The sequence below is a fragment of the Falco biarmicus genome, chromosome 5 (assembly GCF_023638135.1).
Source record: "Falco biarmicus isolate bFalBia1 chromosome 5, bFalBia1.pri, whole genome shotgun sequence".
NCBI lineage: Eukaryota > Metazoa > Chordata > Aves > Falconiformes > Falconidae > Falco > Falco biarmicus.
The window spans coordinates 75,520,223-75,539,670 of NC_079292.1; the positions used below are offsets into that span (position 1 = coordinate 75,520,223).

The 19,448-nt window shown below is 40.0% G+C and overlaps 1 protein-coding gene across 2 annotated transcripts in view; it reads left to right on the forward strand.

Annotated features, from left to right (window-relative positions):
- RASSF8 (Ras association domain family member 8) overlaps positions 1 to 19,448 on the forward strand; it is an 89,559-nt gene that overhangs the window by 57,716 nt on the left and 12,395 nt on the right. For both annotated transcript variants that reach the window (XM_056340777.1, XM_056340776.1), the window contains 2 exons: positions 8,641 to 8,787; positions 10,614 to 10,807. In XM_056340777.1, coding sequence (XP_056196752.1) covers positions 10,705 to 10,807 — 103 coding nt within the window. In that variant the 5' untranslated portion in view covers positions 8,641 to 8,787; positions 10,614 to 10,704. The remainder of the gene's footprint in view (positions 1 to 8,640; positions 8,788 to 10,613; positions 10,808 to 19,448) is intronic.

Consider the following 19,448-nt stretch of genomic DNA (forward strand, 5'->3'; position numbering starts at 1 on the left):
GTATACTTCCATAGCTGCATATCAATAAAGATTAGAAATCCCAGCAACCACTTTAAAAAAGAAGCTGGCCAGGCTCTTTTTGTTAAGATCTGTCACAAAGTTCTAAATCCTTAACCCTCTGTTAACTCATTCACTGCTGCTGATGGCTAATAGCTGTCCAGACTACACAGGCTGTTCTGTGTTTCTGTGGAGAGGAGTCGTCCACAGAAATAGGTACTGTTTTTAAAGTTTGGTAAGAAAGAGCAGTGGAAACTAAAAATGTACTAATTGGATCTCTGGGTTTTTTTCCTTTTTTCAAAAAACCCAACACAAACTACAAGCTGGACTTTGTATTTCATAAGCAGTCTGATGGTAGCCCAGAGCACATGAGCACCTCTGCTCTTCACACAGCTTTACTGAGCAGCTGAGATGCTGTTTTGTTTAACTTGGACCGTATGTTCTTCAGTAGCAGTGCTGGGCATCCCAGGCATCTCATAATTAAGTTCAGAGACATATGGTGAAGATGCACTGTGATAGGAGGAATGATGTTAAAATTCCTTCTGGAGGGACAAGTGTACTCCCAAAAGACTTAAGTCTCCAGTCTTCTGGATGTTTTCCAGGAGCTCTTTAAGCAGATAGTTGTTTGTCTTGGCCTCTCTAAAAGGCAATACAGCCTCAAAAAGAAGGTACGTGCTGCCCAGTGTGGGTAGGCCATGTGGAGAGGAGTAGATTAAGATCAGTTAGCATGAAGAGCGGTAGGATCACAACATGCCAGCTGTTGATCTATTGTGTTTTCATAGGCACTGTGTGGAAGTAGGTTAAGGGAGAATTTGAAGGAGGGTAATGAGATTTAACTAGTAATTTAATTTGGTGGAGTTTCTCTTCTGTGTGCATGTCTGGGGTGACTTTCACAAATGGACCATAAAGTGCTACAGTTAATTTGGGAAAAAATGTCTGAGAAGTAAGAAGGGCAGAGATGAGTGTGGAAGGGCTTCCTGAATGAAAAATAAGTAGAACCCGTATAATGTACTAGAGAAAAGGGGAAGGCTGCTTTGCACTCTCGGCTTTTGGCAAGCCTGCTGACTCCAGAAAACTGTCCTGACATCATCATTCTGGGCAAATGGACAAGATGGGATTACTCAGGGTGCAGTGAGGAGGAAGATGTAGTCATTAAGAGTTGGGATGAAAGCCTGTAACTGCATGGCCAGTAATGAAAGGCTGTATCTCTGGACAGAATTGACACAGTGTCTGAAAATATGGGGGAAATTGGTAAGTGGAGAAAGTGGTGCTGCCCTAAAAATTGTTGCAACAGAGATAGAAGGTAGAAACAGGAAAATGAAAACACTTTTTTTTTTCTTGCTATATTGAATTTGACCTAACACCCATTTTTCCATTGGTATTGCAGACTGACTTTTGTTTAATTGCTGTCAACTTTTGGCATAGAATCCTGTTTTTCCTGAAGAGCTCTTTGCTGGGTCATTCTATGAATTCTTTAATTCTCTTTGTAAGTGATCTTTGCAAGACTGCTTCCCAAGGACAGTTGTGTTTGCAGTAATGATACTCACCTCTACACTTGCTCCTCCCAGTGAGTTTTAGTCAAAACTAGTGACTTGGAAAGTGTGAAGTTCTTCAGTTTTGCTAAAATTATTAGCTGAATAAGGTAGATATACCTAAGTATACTCACCTCCTGAAGTGGTGTTGCAGTTCCACATCAGTTTTGAGGCAGTGTGGCCAGCTGGCCAAGCAATGTAGACTTAGCTTGGAATTAACTGTAGCACCACCACAGCACTGAAAGCAGGACTATGGGAATTAAGTCATGCAGTTACTTTAGTCCATAAGCTATTGCTGTGTATTATGGTTACCTCAGATTTTGCTCTAATAAGTAAAATTACCCAAGCTCACAATTGTCTGGAGAGGGGAAACAAGTGATCCAGCTGAGTCCTATAAATGGGAATAGAAGCAGTGAAAAAGTTCTTTTGTGCATGGGGAAATACGGAAGTAAGCATAGTCGAGTGTAAATTTCAAAAAGGGATGGGTACCCCCACTTGTTTCTCTTATTTGCCTTAACTGTAAAAATATGTTCCAGATTGCTGGGAGAGTAACTTTAAGAATTATCAAAGAAATGTCGTGAATAATGTAGCTGCTCTCTGAATAAAGCTTTGAGATTATGGTTTTTTTTAAAGTTATGTTAAGTTGAAAGTGCCTCACCTTATTTCTGTTTTATGAATTGCATTTAATTCCAGTGAGATTTCTTTTCAGTAGTCATGTAGTACTGTGGCTGTAAACCATATACTTGCTTGACTTTTAAAACTTCAGCTAATTGAAATTTAAATAGATATTTAAGTAAATAGATACATCTTTACATCTGTAAGATGTATGTTATTTGGTGCATCCTTCGGTGCAAGCATGCAGGTGGAGAAATGGGCTCATTTGCATCCAACATTCCCAAAAATATAGAGGAAGAGGGTGTTGTGTTTTGGTCTGTATCTTGAAATATGAGAAGTATAATAAGGTTTTTGTATGCTTTTCTGAGCTTTATGAAATTTCTTCTCAGTTCACATTTGGAGTCCAAGGAACACCTCACTCTGACAGCTGTGACTCAGTGTGTCTGTGGTCAGATGACAAAGCTCAGCAAATGTTGCATGTGGGCTGACTGAAGCGTAAAGCACAGTTTTGGCCCTACAAAACCAAAAGTTAAGCCAGTTGTTGCCAGAACGGAGCAGATGACCTCATTGCCAGTAGTGTAAATACTGGCAGTTGCACACGAATGCCTTCAGCCCGTCCCTCAGCTGGCCCTAAGTGTTTGCAGAGGAACCGTATGGGGAGAGGGACATGTTGAACGGATGGGGCTGTGTCTTCCTTGAAACCAGCTGAGAGGATGACCTATTCTCTCCCCTTTGAAGCTGGGGCATCTAGAGGTGGAAGGCAACTTCGAAGTAAGCTGTGTGTATTGTAGCTTCATACAAATATTTTTCCTACAGTGAAATAGCTTGCTTATTCCTCTGTTCTTTGCTTTGTTTTCTTTCACTCCCACAGCGTATTTAGACCATGTTAGAGATGTATAAATGTGACTTCCACTTAATGCTGCTATTAATAAAGTTGTGGTTGCAGTTTTCTCAAATGCTTTGTATGTTTGGTACTAATGAAGAACAAATACATAAAGGGCTCTGGAAGACATTACAGTGTAGTAAACATACGCCTGTTGACTTGAGATGATGACTCATGAGATGTTTATTTAATGCATATGACTTCTTTTTTGAGCTGTTTGTCACAGTATTTATATGCAGTGCCATCTCCTTTGCTGACTTATCTGGAAAAAGATATTAATCTGCCACAGAATAAAATATGTCCCAGCTGCTAACAGTCTTAACCTCTGCCATGTTGCTAAAAAATATACAACCCTTCTTAGAATGGTGATGGATGGTGAGGCTTTCTAGGATGGGTCCAGTCAGTCTGGCCTCTTTAGTAGGATTGGGATGTTTCTTTCCTATTGATGCTTTTGTTAGTAGCTGTAATACAGAGTGAGGGAAGAGAGTGCTTCATGTAAAACCACCTGCAGATGATACTTTAGCCCTAATTCTGAAGCAGAGTCAATGTTGGAACTTGGTAATTAAGCCTGCTTGAACTAGATTTGACTCTTATCAAAATAAATCCTACCTCAAGAGCTGAAAGGAAGTGGTACATTCAGTATTTTGATTTGCTGTTACACAGCTTAAATATAATACTTTTAAGTTTTAAACTTCTGCTTTGAAACTGTCTGACTAAAATATAGTTAGTAGAAGCAAAGATCCTTGGGACTCAGACTTGAGAGCTATCACCATCTCTGAAATGCCCTTGGGTTTTTGTTCCTCCAGCCCATGTGGAGTTCAGGTGCTTTTTATGTCTAATCTTAGGGAAAGGAGAGTATTAATTTCAGAGTTGTTGCTGTTGAATTAATTCAAGCATGAGAGTGAAACTTGCTCTTAAAAATGCAAGGTTTTCTTCTTAAGAGTGAACAAATTAAAAAAATTAATAACCCAGCTGTTTCATTAGCTCACCTGCTCATCTGTCTCCTTTCAGACATTTTGTGGTGATTTGAAAATGTTACAGAACACGGTTGTGTTAAGCCTTGTGGCTTCAAAACTGTGAGTCAAGATACAAGGTGTGAGAGACTATGATGGGTTTTGAAAGCATTAGCACTCCAGCCATCAGTATGTATTTGTGACAGCAGGCTGAACTTAGTTTTCTGTAAAGGCAAGTGAATTTTAGACACAACCTATGATGATGAAGATTTCTAGCTACCTTATCTCCAGTACTGCAGCTGCCAAGTTGGTGAACTCTGTTTTGTGCTGCAGCTCAATTATTGCTAAATGGTATCTCCAGGTTTTTCCAGTTTGTTACTTGTAATCATGAGCCAGCTTAGTGAATCAAATTGGTGGTAGTGGAGAAAGAGCCCTGGTGCCCTGTTAATGAATTTGGGGATGATCTTTGTATACTGCTGTGGCCTTCAGCTCGCTCATTAAAGGTCGCCAGGGACAGCAAGACTTGGATACAGCCTTCATCTCTTTTGTTGATTAGGAAAGAAATAAAAAGGGGGAAGGAGGGGAAGAGACAGGTTGTGCTGAGGCCTTTGAGATGGCAGTCACTTGTTTCTATGTGTCTGAAAAGGAAACGTACTACATACTGGACGAAGATGGCTTAGAACAGCAGGCAACAAAAAATCCAGAGATGCAAGGGTTGAGATTAAAACATTGTGAGGCAAGAAGATGCCCTAAAGACAAACACACTTCCTGAAGTCAGCGATCAGACTGAGACTTAAAATACTGAAGATAAAAATACAGCTTTCAAGGTAGAATTATTATTTCAACTAATAACTTGCCTGATAGTAGCCATTAATAAAATTTCTTTAAAAGACATGATGGAGTGGATGAATTCTTTACCTCCTCTTATCACTCCCCCACCCCCAAGTTAATGGTTCTTTCTGACCAGTTCTTGCCAATACAAAGAGAAGAGAGACTTCTAATTTGACTTTTCTGTGCTGTAAAAATTGTAGCTCAAGGAGAGGTGGGGGATGTCCTCTAACTAGTGAAGATATCTGTTGTAGCATCCCCTGCTTCAAAACAATTATCTCGTTTCTCTCCCCACTATATTGTTAGCTGTGTTGTGCAAGGAGAAACTGCAAAGCAAGCCACAGTTCCTGGACTAGACAGCTGAGGGTTCTTGGGTGCAAGTCAACTAGTAATTTGTCTGAGAAACTGTAACTGTGGGACTTCTGGAGAATTCTAGGCTATCCAGAGGCGAGGCAAGATGTCTAGCAGCCATTGTTGCTAGAAACAACCTCTTTTAGTGCAGAGTTTGCATAAACTTGCATGTGGTGCTGTCTTCTCCTCTCACAGGTAGTGTGTATGTACACAGAGTTTGCATGTGTCTTGGATACTGCTTGTGGCATCTGGATTTTGGCCTGACCATCTTTTGGCCAGTCTCATGTGAGGAAAATTCCTTGGTGCTTAAACTCTCTCTCTCAAGCTCGTTCTCAACACTATAATCTTCGTGGTTGTGGGACCTGGGGTTGGTTTGTTTTAAGCAGTGCTTATTATCTCAGAGTGATCTTTGGGACCGGCAGAAGAGTAACACTCTGCAAGAGGAGATCGCTTAGTCCCGCTGAAAAAATTGGATGCTACCTCAGTAGAAACGCTTTCTTTTCAAATAGTTGTACACTAATTTCAAAACAACCTGTTCCTTTCTAATAAAATTGTGTGCAGAATGTTTTTCACTTGATGTTTTGACTTGAACCTGCTGTGAAAAGTTTTTGCCCATTTATTGATGGGAAGCACTGTATTTGGTAGGATACTTAGCCTCCTCCCTTGGACTGATGAAGGAATTTTGCTAAATACTAGTTAGTTTGTTTCCAGTAGCCAAATCTGTATCTGCAGTCATCTTTATCTGGAAAATATTACTTTGCCTTATACCAGGATTCTTATGGTAGAGAGGATCTGCCAAATGCCCCCCTGTTCATGGGGGTACTGTCATGCTCTTCTGGAGGGTTTATAAGCTCTTTCAGGGCAGCTGAACAGGCTTATTTGTACTTGTAGGGAGCGTGGGGTGTGTTTGTTTATTTTTCTTTTTCAATCAAGCCTTGCTTGCAACTAGCTATTAACAGTTTCCAGCCTGGGTGGAACAAGCCGCCTCTTTGTCCAGAGCCTTATCTGGTGTCATAATAGGGAAAGGCAAGGAGCACAACTCGGCTGTAGTGCACAGAGAATGAGAAGTTAAGGGAAAGTGCTAAACTCTAGATGATGTTTGGTTATAGCTAATTATGAGTGAAAATGTGCTCACTTTTAAGTATACTAAACAGCATGCTGGTTATTTGTTGGGGGAATAGAAAGCTACTGAAGTGGTTGATCAAAATTCTGCAGTTGGCGTCAGCTGCAGCAGGATTTTACCCCTCACTTGAGATGCGTGCTTCTTTCAGAGGTGTGAACTTTCTAAAGATTAGAAATGAGATGAAATCAACATCTTAAGTTTAGCTCTCGCAATCTCTCATGACTTAACACTTCTGTCAAGGATAGATAGATCTCAAAAACATCTGCTTGGAACATCTCTTTTTCTTAAATACAAGAAAAGCGCTTTTGTGCTTCAACAGTTCTGCCTATCTTCTGTGAAGTTGCCTTTTTGTAGTTTGTAAACTAGCTGTGAAGAGGTAGCCAAATAGTAGTGTGTGTGTGTGTATATATGCTGGATTTTTCTACACTTATAAACTGAACAAATATCTCAAAGAGTAAGATATCATCAGCCAGTTAGCATAAAAAGAAAATTCAGGGAAAAATTGTTTAATGCATGGCGAATGATGTAATGGTGGAGGCTTTCGGCAAGGTTAGTGGGGAGTAAAAAGCAGGTGGGAGAGGGGGGTGTGTGTCAGACTGCAGGTGCCCGGTTCCACTCAGAAATACCTGTCCCTATGGAGCTGATCACGGTAAAAGCGGGGTGATGCGGGGGGAAAGCTGTGATCAGAGGCATGCTTTGGCTTGTGTGCCTGTGCTCAGTACATTAGCTTTGTGTTCCTGTCCCCATCATTGCTAAAGTAAAAAGTTATGCATGAGATGAACTGGGTTTGAATTTACAGGACTGTGAAACCTTAAGTGAGCTTCTCCCCCCCCCCCCCCCCCCCCACCCCCTTTGATTGGCTTCAGAGAGAAATGTGTACGGTATTGGGGGTGAGGGTTATTTTGCCTTCCATGTTGCAAAAGCGCGATGTGCATTCTGGACACAAACTTCAAGGTGAGGAGTGTGTTTGGGGCTGTCAGAATGGCCCTCGGTGGAAAGGCAAAGAAGCTATTGATGGTACATGAGTTAACTGTCAGCAAATAAAGAACTAAGTACGTATGAAGGAAAACTAAATGCTAATAAAAAGGTGTTATATAGTTACAAGTGGGAAGCAGGAACAGTCATCTGGCCAGAAGGTTTTCTGGTTTTCAGACCTCTCTGTAAACTTCTACTGCACTCCTGGAAACCAAATCAAATCCTAGATTTATTTTTTTAAAACTTACTGAAGATTAGCATTGCTTAGAAACTATAATGGGACACTGATTTCGGCACATTTCTGATGTCTGTGTATATTCTGTTTTTAGTGGCAGGAACCTGAAAGAATCCCACTAGTGCCTGTGGGGCACACAGTCCTTGAATTCAGGCCTGCACGTGGGTCCGATGGCAGCACGTACCGCAAGCTGCTTTTATTGGTTTGCTATCGCTATTTAGTCTATTAAAACTATTTGCCCTGGAAGAAATGAATGAGAATATTTCCCCTGAGCTTGGATGGTTTCAAAGACACTTTGTTCAAATCATTTGCTGCTTCAGTGAATGTTATTTTCAAAATTAGAAGTGTCAGCAAATATTTTGTTATTAAATGATGCCTCTCTTTAGTAGTTTTTGGGTTTGTGGTTTTGGGTTTTTTTTTTAAAAAAAGATGGACAGTAGGAAAACAGATGACCAAAACTGATCTGCACTGAACACAAGACTGTACTTTGTGTGCTGACTGGAGGGAAAAAATGCACTTGCTGGCTTGCTAAATCGAGATAATACTTTGGATGTTGAGAGACAGAAAAACAATTAGAGCTGTCGAATGCTTTGCTGATGCGCACGTTGTCACATGGGGAGATGGCTTGTTTTGTGCCCGTAAGTCTGAACTGTTCAACTCTCAGCAACATAGTAAGTTAATTAATGAAGTTCTTCACGGCTGGGCTTGGAATGTGAGGTCTGTTTATCTGTGAAGACAACTGGCCCAGGAATAAACAGCAGAGGTCACTGATGTGGCCTGTTAGGAGGCGTTCTGTCAGTCACTGTTACATTACAGGCTCCTAACAGGCGGCTTCTGCTTAGTTTATTGGTACATTAAGACAGTGTTAACTGGACTGAAGTGTTTCTGTATTTGTGCACTTAGTACTTGTGTGGATAGTAGCTTCCTTTGAAGTATGTAACTATGTGGGAAAATGTTTGTTAAAAGTCTTTGACCTCTTTGGGTTTTCAGGTGCTTACTCATGCCTCAAAATACTCCATTTCTGTATATACTGGTATTCTTAAAAACTATCGCCTTTTTCTTTTTTTTGATTAATTTTGCAAGCATATTTGACATCTGGTTTTGCTTATACTTTGGACTCATTTGTGTTTCCTTTGTTTTCCGAACAGATACGTTTGGACAGGGATTTTGGGGTGTGTGTGCTAGACTGACTTTACAGCAGACTTGCTCAGTGCTTCTCCACGAAAGCTCACCCTGTCGATGGAGTGTGACACCCCCAGGCTTTGAGGTATGCTGCTGCTGTCACAGCTTGTCAGGTAAAGATCAGTGTGTCTTCTGGATCACGTGTCGATATTTGTCAGCTGCTGCATAAAGTGTTTGGTTGTAAAAGGGAAATCATCTTTTTGCTCTAGCTTGAGGGCTGTGCTTTCTTTCTGATGCAAAAGGAGATGTGCACCTCGCCAGGAGAAAGTGGCTCTTGTTAGACTGTAAACATGAACTGTTAGCATAGTTTTTCCTGCACCATTTCTGCCTCCATGTGCAGTTCTGTTAAATCCATCAGCATCATCAGATTCCACATTTCTTGTGTAACCCTACCCAGTTTGTCTTCACTGATCCCTAAATAACTCTCAGATTTCTTTTACTCTGCTCCCATGTTATCCATTTTCCTGGTACTTAATTCTTCAAAAATACTGTCTTTAGTTTTATCACTTTATCCATATTGGATTACCTGAATACGTGTGCTCCTTTTATCATATTATCATGGTTTATTTTTCCTCTATGTGTTTAAATAACTCAGCTATCTCATTAGGCCTTTTTTTTTTGGTAATTTTTAGTGGCGTTTTGGTTTTGTTTTTAGAGCAATCATTGGTAGTTTGGTTTTTGTTTCAGTTTTGGGGGGAGGTTTTACATTTTTAAGATGACAACTCTTGGAGCTTTTACTTTTGAAATTTTTGAAATTCAGCATCTCAGCATTTCTAGCTAGAAATTTACTTTTGTGAGCCATGATGCCAGTGGATCTGTTTCTGCAGAAGAAAAGCAGCCCCTGGAAAAGCTGAGCTCATAGCAGGACCACTAAAGTTCAGATCAGTAATTGATCTAGAAGTTAACATAACGTAAACCTTGAGCAGCTTGACTATTGGTAACAAGACAGCAGAGAGCAAATGGCTGATTGCTAATCTAGCTCCTAATTATGCTAGTCCTAATCCAGCTCCCTAGATTTCTAACTTCATTTCTATGCTTCAAAGTTGTTCTTGCATTGGAGGGCGGAAAGAGAATTTTGGACTCATGCAACTTCTTTGTTTCAGACAAAAGCAACCCTCTGACCATTTTCTTTCACTTACAAACCTAAGGAATTTTCTTTTCTAAAATTAAATCAGGAGCTAGTATGATTTTGGTGTTATTTCAGCAAAGGCAGTAGAACCATGCTCAAAACAGAGAACTTACTAGACTAGATGATGTGGCTTGCTTTTTTGTTTAGTATCATTGCAGTCCCTATGGAAAAACCCAGAATAACACATCAACCAAAGTCTGTTTCCTTACAGAACCAGCACAGTGTTGGCAAGGGTTAAACCAGCTCTATAACACTTTCCCTGATGCATCTTCTTTTGGAGAAAGAGAAAGCAATCTGTCTGCCTGCCTTCCTTTCTGGGTTTCCCAGCATTGATCTAAATATACAAGTTTGTTGGGTCTAGGAACCTTCAGCTGCTTCTGTATGAGAGCAAGGTTGGACTCATGGATGGCTGTAATTAAAAATGTTTCCCCCTTCTTTTGCTATATCACCACCTGCTAGAAATTACTGAACAAACACTGAAAGCATCTATAACCCGTCCCTTGAGACATCCCGGCACTATATAAAGGAAGAGGAGCACTTGTTACGAGAAACAGTTATGAGTTACTCCAGAGTTGTTCGGTGCTATTTCTCTTGGTGCTCTTTTTGTAACAATTTTTAGTATTTTTAGGAAACAAACTGTGGTGGAACTTCTGATATGTGTACAGAATGGGTAGACGTTGCTAAAGCGTGGGATGTTTGATTCCTGTTGTTTTTAAAGGAAGCTGTGTTGCCTCTTCTACCCAATAGATGTTAAGGTAAATTTGCTTGGTGATGCCTCACTATAAACACCAGGATTTTCCTCTCTTCCAGCTGCTGAGAAGCCTGCTGCATTAGCTCTGGTGTCGCTGCAAGTATGACTTGACTGATTTGCATTCATGGCTCTTGGATGATTTGGTGAACCATGGAGCTCAAAGTATGGGTGGACGGAGTCCAGAGAATTGTGTGTGGGGTCACCGAAGTCACAACATGCCAGGAAGTTGTCATAGCCCTTGCTCAGGCTATTGGTAAGTAGCTGTCAGCTGGATGTCTGGGAACTGGGATGAAGCTTTTTTTTTATGAAGCTAAACTGGGGGAAGGTGGGGTTTCACTGAGTATCAGTAGACCATGAATGTACAATACACAGTGGGATAACCTTGCAGTGTAAACTTGTAGCCTTTGATTTTTACCCTGTCAGAGAGAGATTAAAAAGGAAAAAAAGAAACACGTTGAAATTTATAAACTTTTATTGAGTACAAATGTATTCTCTAAATAATAATAATAATAATATACTGTTGTTGTCAATGTTTTCAGTACCAAAGAAATACAAAAGCAGTGCAAAGCAATTGGTTGGCTTTCACAAGCTAATGAAATTCCTTGAAATTATACACACAGTAAGTATCCCTAGCTATACTGGGAATAGAGTAGATCAAGGAAACAACCTTCAAGTTCTCCTCTTACTTCTGCACGCCACATAACTTGGTACTGGTGAAAGGGTAACGAAGTCTGTTCGGTGTTAGCTATTTGCAGAACAGGTTGGGAAAAAAACCTAACAACCGTTCAGGCTCCACTACAAGAAAAAGCATTCATTCAGTCTTGTCAGATCTTTCTCGGTGACTGAGAGCATCCTGAATAAGCCTTAAGGATTAACTTCATCCCTTCAGTGCTTCCTGTGCTGAATCTTATTCTTCGCTAAAATTTTATAATTGGCTTTACTCACTCCTTAAATTTAGGCATTAAAACTTATGTCTTACCTAAAATTAAATTTATAATTTAAGGGCTAGCTTTTGCATTTTTTAGGATTCCAACAATTTTGCAAGACTGTACTTTCATCTGATGGAGTAGAAGACTGGCACTTTTATATCTTAAGAGAATTGAACACAATGCTAGAGCGTGTACATTTATATGCATCAAATACCTTTTAAAGTTTGATTTAGAAATTGTGGAAAGTCAGTATGTCTCTAAAATTTTGTATTTGATGGTTAACTGTTAAGTGTGCTTTTACTATTTTAGTTGCAGCTTTTAATGCTAATTGATTTTATTAATTCCTTGCTTTCATATGTCATTTTCTGCCTGTAGGGTTTTTTAAGGCACGATTATGCTAGCATGATTATTTCCCAGTAATGATTAAGGAGTGTTACGTATTTAAAAAAATAAAGTGGTTGTGATAGACTTCTGTTCTTTGCTTTCAATCTCTTTCATCCTGTTTCCTATCACAAAACAAAAAATGTCAGACTCCCAATTCAAAACAATAATTTAATGTTCGTTCGCCTGCGTAATTTCTCTGTGTTTTTTCTGTATCCTCAGTTATTAGCCTGAACTCTGAAAAGACTCCATCAGCCTTGGAAATGCACCCAGTTTTTGTCAACTCAGCAGACTTCCTTTTTTGTAACACGTCACCAGTTCATCTGAGGCATGCAGCTCTGATTCCATGCAGAGTTAAATTTCAGTTACAACCAGAGCCAAATTAAGATAATCCTTTGGAAACTCCTTCCTGAGGCAAATATTCTCTCTAGAAAACATCTACAGTAAATGCGGTCCAGTTTCTCACTGAAGCAGCAAGGACAACATTAAACACCGTATAACTTAGGCTTGTGTGTCTTTGGCAGCTAGGGCTTTCCCAACCCTGCTGTCAGGCTGTTCATCAGAAAAGCAACCATATGTCTGCTCCTTTGATTTGGCTATAGGTACCAGCTTACCAGAAATAATTGTCACTTGAATTTGAATGGGAATCTATTCAAATTTATCCCTCTAGCTCTCACCTGACATTTGGTGATGGAAAATAGCCAGTCTTAGTTGGCTTCCTCCTTGGTTGGCTCTGATCTTATTTTCCACTTTGTGAATGCTGAAGGAGCCAGACTGCATAGTTTAGCAGGACTTAATATTATTTTGTCTGTCTGTTGCAAAGTTTGAGATGCTCCTTTTGTTTTATCGTGCCTTACAGTTTATTGCTAGGTCCGTGACTTAAAAAATAGAACATGCACATACACACAGACAACACAATAGTCTTTTTTGAGCCTGCAATATGAACTGCAATAAGTGTATTATTTGTGTTGAAATGCAGTGTCTGGAATATCTGCAAATTAACTTGCTTTACAGCCATATCCACTAAAGAATGCACAAGCCAAAGACAGTTCAGTTAAGACATCCATAGTTCAAGAAGCTTCTCATGGACAGACTGAAGCTGCCTCTATTCCAGAGATATGAAAAGTAAAGCTTTACGATGTATTTCAAAAATAGGAAAATCAAAATTATAGAATGGGCTGTGGTTGGAGGGCACCTCTGAACAACATCATCTGGTCCAACTCTGCTGCTGAGAGTCAGCTAGAGCACCTTGCTCAGGACCATGTGCAGTCAGGTTTTGAATATGGCCGAGTAAGGAGACTCTACCACCTCTCTGGACCACCTCTTCCCAGTGTTCAGTCACCCTTGCAGTAAAAATGTTTTTTCCTTACATTTGAATGGAATTTCTTGTATTTCAAGAAACTTCTTTTGCTGTCACTTTATCAAATGCAGGGCTGTGCCTCCTGATCTCCTGCTGTGATAAGAGCAACAAAAAGGTTTTCATCTATGTACTTTCCAACTCTCCTGTCATGTGATGGAAATTCAGTAATAGCTCTCTTCAGGATGTGAAAGTATTCTCTCTTCGGTTTTTTCTTCTCTCTTTCTTTTAAATGCAAAGGCAGGAACTTATGTTCTAGGGCCATTTTATCCAAACAAAAATAGCAAGTCATGCTGGGCTATGCCCCTTTTCAGGAGGTTCTGTCTCCTACCCAAAGTGTACTCTAATCCTTTGGAAGTGGAGTTCTGTCATTTAACTCGCCTGGCTAATGCTCCTTGACCTATTCCTTACAAATTGGTATCTATCACTATTACTCTTTCAGTGGACAGGCTTGCTTGTCTCTCTTCCTTTGGGGCTGTCCTCTTGATGGATAACATTTGCATTACCTCTGCTTTCGTTATGATCTTCTTACCCTGTTGCCCATCTGTTGATCACTGTGGAATAGAAAATTATTCTATTCAAAGTTTCTGTACAAATAGGTTTTTTTTTTTAATTTCTATTTGGCTTGAAGTTAAAGGGTTTGAATTAAATCTCAAATAAACCTTATTCTTTAAAACAAAAAGTAAGGGAGAGTTTTGTCCTTTGATCACCCCACCAAAGCTTATTTTAAAAATATATGTATATAATTTAATGAATGTGAGAGAGAATAATAGCAATTGGATATAATTTTGGATGCTGTAATTGATCGTGTCTCTAACTTAGGAGTTAGAAATGCCTTAGCTGGAGGAATGGTCACTGGAATTCTGTTAAAGATGGACATAAACTATCCACTTAGAAGTTTCTAGAAAGTAAAATCACCTCCCACTGGGATCTGTAAGAACACTTGATATTACCTCTTGTGAGTTTTATCCAGGACTGCTTTATTATTTTGCTTAACTCAAGGACGTTGCAAATTACAAAGAGGAAGATTTTGCCTAATAATACAAATAAGAGAAGTGATCGTTTTATCATGAGAAATGAAGCCCTAACTAAAATGCAGAAATATACCACAGTGCACAGTTAAAATGGAGTCATGAGTCTTGTTTTAAATTTTTTTTCCAGGAGAGATGAGCTAATTTTATCACATCCATCATTGTCTATTTTGAAAATACATGTTTGGCAGCAAATTCTGCCTGGTTTTCTGCTTACACTAGCTTTTCTGTGCATTCTGTGAAAATCATGCCAGAATGCCTTCATATAAACATTGCTTTGCGCGTTTTGATTCTCCTTCTTAATTTGGGCAACTGAAAAACAAGTAAAAAAGAAAAAACTGCCGATATTTTTCAACTAGTTGGTAAATCTGGTCAGAGGTCTGGCATATACTCTGGCAGAGTAATATATGGACTTAATAGTCAAGTGTGTGAGTGTAGTGGCATCTCTCAAAAAACCATTGTAATACTGAGGGGAAAAACAGATGGTATCCTAAAAGAAAGCAAGGTAATTGTGTTAGCTGATAGTTCAGGGAAATGTAGTTTAACTACAGAGTATTTTTTTTTTTTAATTGGCTTTTACTGTGGGGTTTTTTTTTCATTCAAATCTAAAAAATAAAAATCTTCCAAAGGAAAATAGGGATGAATAATGCAGTCACAAATATACTTGCCCTGTTCCTTCAGAAGTGTCATCTCCCAGGTCCAGCCCCTGTGAGGATTTTTACTGCATTTGTTGTGATTTCTTTTCCCTCTGTAGACTAGAGTGTGACCTCTGTACTCAGGATGATGTGTGCTTCCTAGAAAGAGAATACTTCAGTCCAGAGATGTGAAGCTTAAATTTCTGACTCAAAGGGCATTTTTGTCTGCCCTCCCCATAATCTTCTGTGGCAAATAATTAAAATGGCAGACTTGCTTTAAATAGTGCTGTGGACTTTGGTTTTCTGGCTGTAGCATATCAGGAGAATGAGAACAACACTTCACCAAACAAGAAGTACAGCTGTCTCTTTTTAAAATTAAACAAATGCAGCTGTCGGGTTTTTTTTATTGCAGTTAAGTATTTTTCCTCAAAGATAAATGGGGTGTATTTGTGAAAATAAAGCACTAATTTGTTCATTTTGTTTCAGACGTGTTACAGCATTGTAAGGCTCAGCCAGAGTTGAATCTGGAAAAATCATGCCACTTCATTGATGTCTCTTCTTATGTTCATCCCTTCCTCTAAATACTTTCTGCAAAAGCAAGTGCCAGAGCTGGCTGTCAGACACTGAGGGGGAGAGAAAACAGTCTGAGATTGAACTGAGTCACAGTGCCGAGTCTGAAGAGGAGTAGTAAAACGGGCCAATTCTTGTTGTGTACAAACTAAGGTTTTTAGACATTGAACCAATCTTGTAGTTTACTGCTAAGAATCCCTTAAAAGCTGTGTTATTTTTGACCCCGAATTTCATTCTCTGCTGCTTCCAATAGCAGCATTGGGGGGTAATAATTAGTACAAGAAAGTTGCATGCAGTGGTGATCCCATTATGTGATTGCATAAACTTTTTTGTTTAGAAATCTAGTGACATTAACCTTCCAGAGAGGCACGGTGGTTGGGTGGGGATGATTTGATGCCACCTTTAATGATGTGGTACGTCTGGTGTAGCGGTAGCATGTGCAGCAGAGACCTGGGCTGCTTGATCTGTTTTGCCACATCTTCTGTTTGACCTTGGCCAAACTGCTCCTCTGCATTGTTCTACCAATTTAGGAAATGGGTCTAAACTAAGCGTGGTACCTTGGGGTGCTTAGACAAAAGGCAGTTGAAAGTACGAAGTGACTTTAAGTGCTTTGCTTTGTCAGACTGATAAACTCTTGTATACCCTTTTTTGAGTGGAAGGATAATAGTAATAGGCTAAGACTTCAGTCCTCATAAAGACATTGAGCACAGCTGTACCTAGTGAGCTAAGCAGACCTTCCCTGCCATTAGACTTGAGCCTGTATATCTCTGTGGGCTTATATGTATATATGTTTTCCTAGGACTGGGCTCCTGTTCTGATTCTCATCATTTTCTACGGTGTGTGCATACATGTGCGTGCGAAATATAGCATGAGTTAAGAAATCTGAGTTAACTCAAACTCTAACCTATATTTTGAAGGCTTTTAAAATCTTTCTTGGGTATTTAGTGAGTTCTCAGGTAGCTGGAGTGGTATTTTTTTTTAATTTCTATGGATGATAAGTATTACATAACAAATGAAATGTCAGCTTCATATTTCAAAGATACCTAGTTCAAATCGTACTGCATTTATTCAAATTGCCAGCAATTATTTTTCTGTCTGTGCTGTTAAAGATTAGGAGTTAATGCTGTTGCCCCTTTGGTAAGGCAGACCATTTTCTCCCACATATTCCACTTGTTAAGAGTTCTTTCAAGATTTCACCCATGTACATTATTTTTTTCTTTATATCGCTGTGTTAAGGAGGACAGCATCCTTTAGCCTAGGGCTGGGTGGCTGCCTCTGGGAAACCAAGTGCGTTAGGAAGCTGTATCCATGCCAGGGAGGGGGTGCACTGGTCAGTGCCCCAGAGCTCTGGGCAGTCTGGGTTGACATACCTGGCTTTACCTCCATGGAAAGCTGCTCGCAGACAGGTGACAGTATGTATATACTTACTATGCACTGTTGTGAGTTTGGGGTGCTCATTCGGATTCAGCTCAAGAGTGAGACTAGTACAACTTCGTTTTAGTTTGGGTGTCTTCAAACTTGTGTCTTGCATGCAATTTTTTTTTTTTTTTTTTTTTGGAGACTCCGGTGTCCAGAGTGCCACCTTGCAGGGCAGGTCTTTGGCACAGCTGCTGTGCAGCAGCAGAGGTGATGGGATCCCTGGGAAAAATGGGAGCTAGGAGGATGCCTGCCAGGCAGCTCCCCTGGCACCAAGTACATCCTGGTGGTCCTGGAGAAGGAGAAACTGGGAGCAAGACTGGATGACCTCTAGTGACAAAGGCCTGCTCTTGCACACCCTAGCCCCTTCCCTTGGGAAGGACAGGTACCCCATGATTAAGACTGCTCATCACAGTCTCCCAGAAACTGTGTGAGACCAGGGCAGTGACTCACCTGCTTGCACTGACTCACTGCTGTAGGTCCTGTCTGTGAAGCATGGGAGACGCTTAATGAAAAGATGGATCTTACTTGGTGTTTGAAATATACTTTTTTAGCCTGACTGGAAAGATAAGGCACAGATACCTTTTTACATGGTGTATTATGCTACCTGCATATAAAAATAAAAAAGCAGTACCTGTCCCAAAAGTGCAAAACATTTCAGGGAGGAAGAAAAGGAATGAATCATTTCTGTCCTGAGAAACAGTATTGATGAACTCAGGTTACAGTCCTGCCAAAAGCGTTGCATGAGAAATACTGCTACTTTCCTTTGGAATTTCATTTTCACTTTTGGCAGCAGAAATAGTTGCTCATTGTCTACTGTATCAGGTACAACTATTAAAGCATGTAGAGAAGCTTAAAGTGAATAATAGTTATATGGGTCCTACTGCCTTCATGGAGTGTAATTTAAAAGCCTGCCTCTTGAGAGTCTGAAAAAAAATGTTCAATTACCTTGTTCCTATATTTCATTAGTTTAATCACTGTTCGTTGTAATGGAACCTGTGTTTAAATTACCAAATTACTTTAATCCTGAACTAAGACTACAGTGGTTGGGCACATGACATGGGCGCTCGGGTCCAGAGCTTGCTGTGTGGCTGTACAGCAGAGCAGTGGCTGATCAGGGATACTGGCTGCAGTTAGATCTTCAGTGTCTCATTGATCAAGTGATAACCAGCGGCATTAGAGCTGGATTCAAACCACTAGTAACAGCTAGTTGCAGGCTATCAGAAGAACATCAGTGTTGTGGGGTCCATATATTTCCTTTCTTGATTTCTTTCTTACTTTTAAAATAAAAGATTGGTTTGGAGATGTTCCTATATTAATAGAACCGGTGATAACTTCGTATGCTTAGATAGCTGTAGCTGTAAACTTGACCTGTTAGCCTTTGACACTGGCTCTTTGTGCAGATGCAGCGTGCTCTATGTGTGCAAATATATACCTGCTTCTGTTATAGCTTGTCATGCATTGTCGTGCAACACATATACAAAACTTTGATTGTTTTCAGATGGTATTATTATATGGTCCATGTGGGGGACCATTATATCAGTGGGTCAATGGGTCAGCACAGAATATTAATGAGAAGTAGCTGGCTAGTGAATGGTGGGGTAGAGGCTTTGTGCTTTCTCCAGCCCTGAATTTGTTTTCTGAAGAGGGAACCGTAGAACACAGCACTACCGGTGCTCATTTGGGTCAGCCTGGGTTGTTTTCTTTACTGTTCTCAGTAGTACAGGTCTTTGGTAGAAGTATTTTAAGAAACAATAAAACCTGAACAACCAAAAAGGAACAAAACCCCCAAACAAACATGAGATCCCACCCTGGTCTAATATGTTCTAGTCATACATGTTCTTTAAGAAAAGTTTGGTTTCAGAAGTTGTAAAACATCCACTGACAGGGCACACACCCATTGTGAACATCAGTACTGTAACTAAAGCTGGGCTTTGGCAGCTCCTTAAATCTGCTCATCTGACTTTACCTGGAAACACGTCATAAATCTGCATGAGATGCAGTGCGTTCAGTGTGCGGCTGGGAGAGACGCTGTGGTTTAATGAATGCCATACGTCGCTGATACGGGGTGCGTTATGTGAATACGATAGTAACTAATTTTTGAAATGGTAATATTTGGATGAATGAGGTAGGACTGAGTTCTGCCAGGTGCTGTGTAAGGACAAACAATCTCTATTTCAGAAACCTTATGGACAACATACAAGACAAGCAGCAGCATGCAGGTGTTGAACTGTTCTTTGTCAACAACCCAAGCAACCCGCTTTCTCCTTGTCAATGGCAGCACATCAAAACCAGCAGTTTGTTATAAGGATGCCTGTCTTCTGAAATATTCTGTCATTAGTTTTGAATCAACCCTTCATTTGTTAAGTAATCCCTGCAAATGCAAGCGAACATCACAGTTGTGGTTGTCCAGGTATTGTTAATCTGCGTCATACCTAGGCTGAACACACTAAACCTAGGTAATGATCTTGGATGAGGATAGCTTTGTTTTAGGCAAATACTGAACTCCAGGTGTGGCAGTTGAACTGTCTTAAGTATTACTTCTACAAAACACTTTCTTTTATGTGGATCTTGA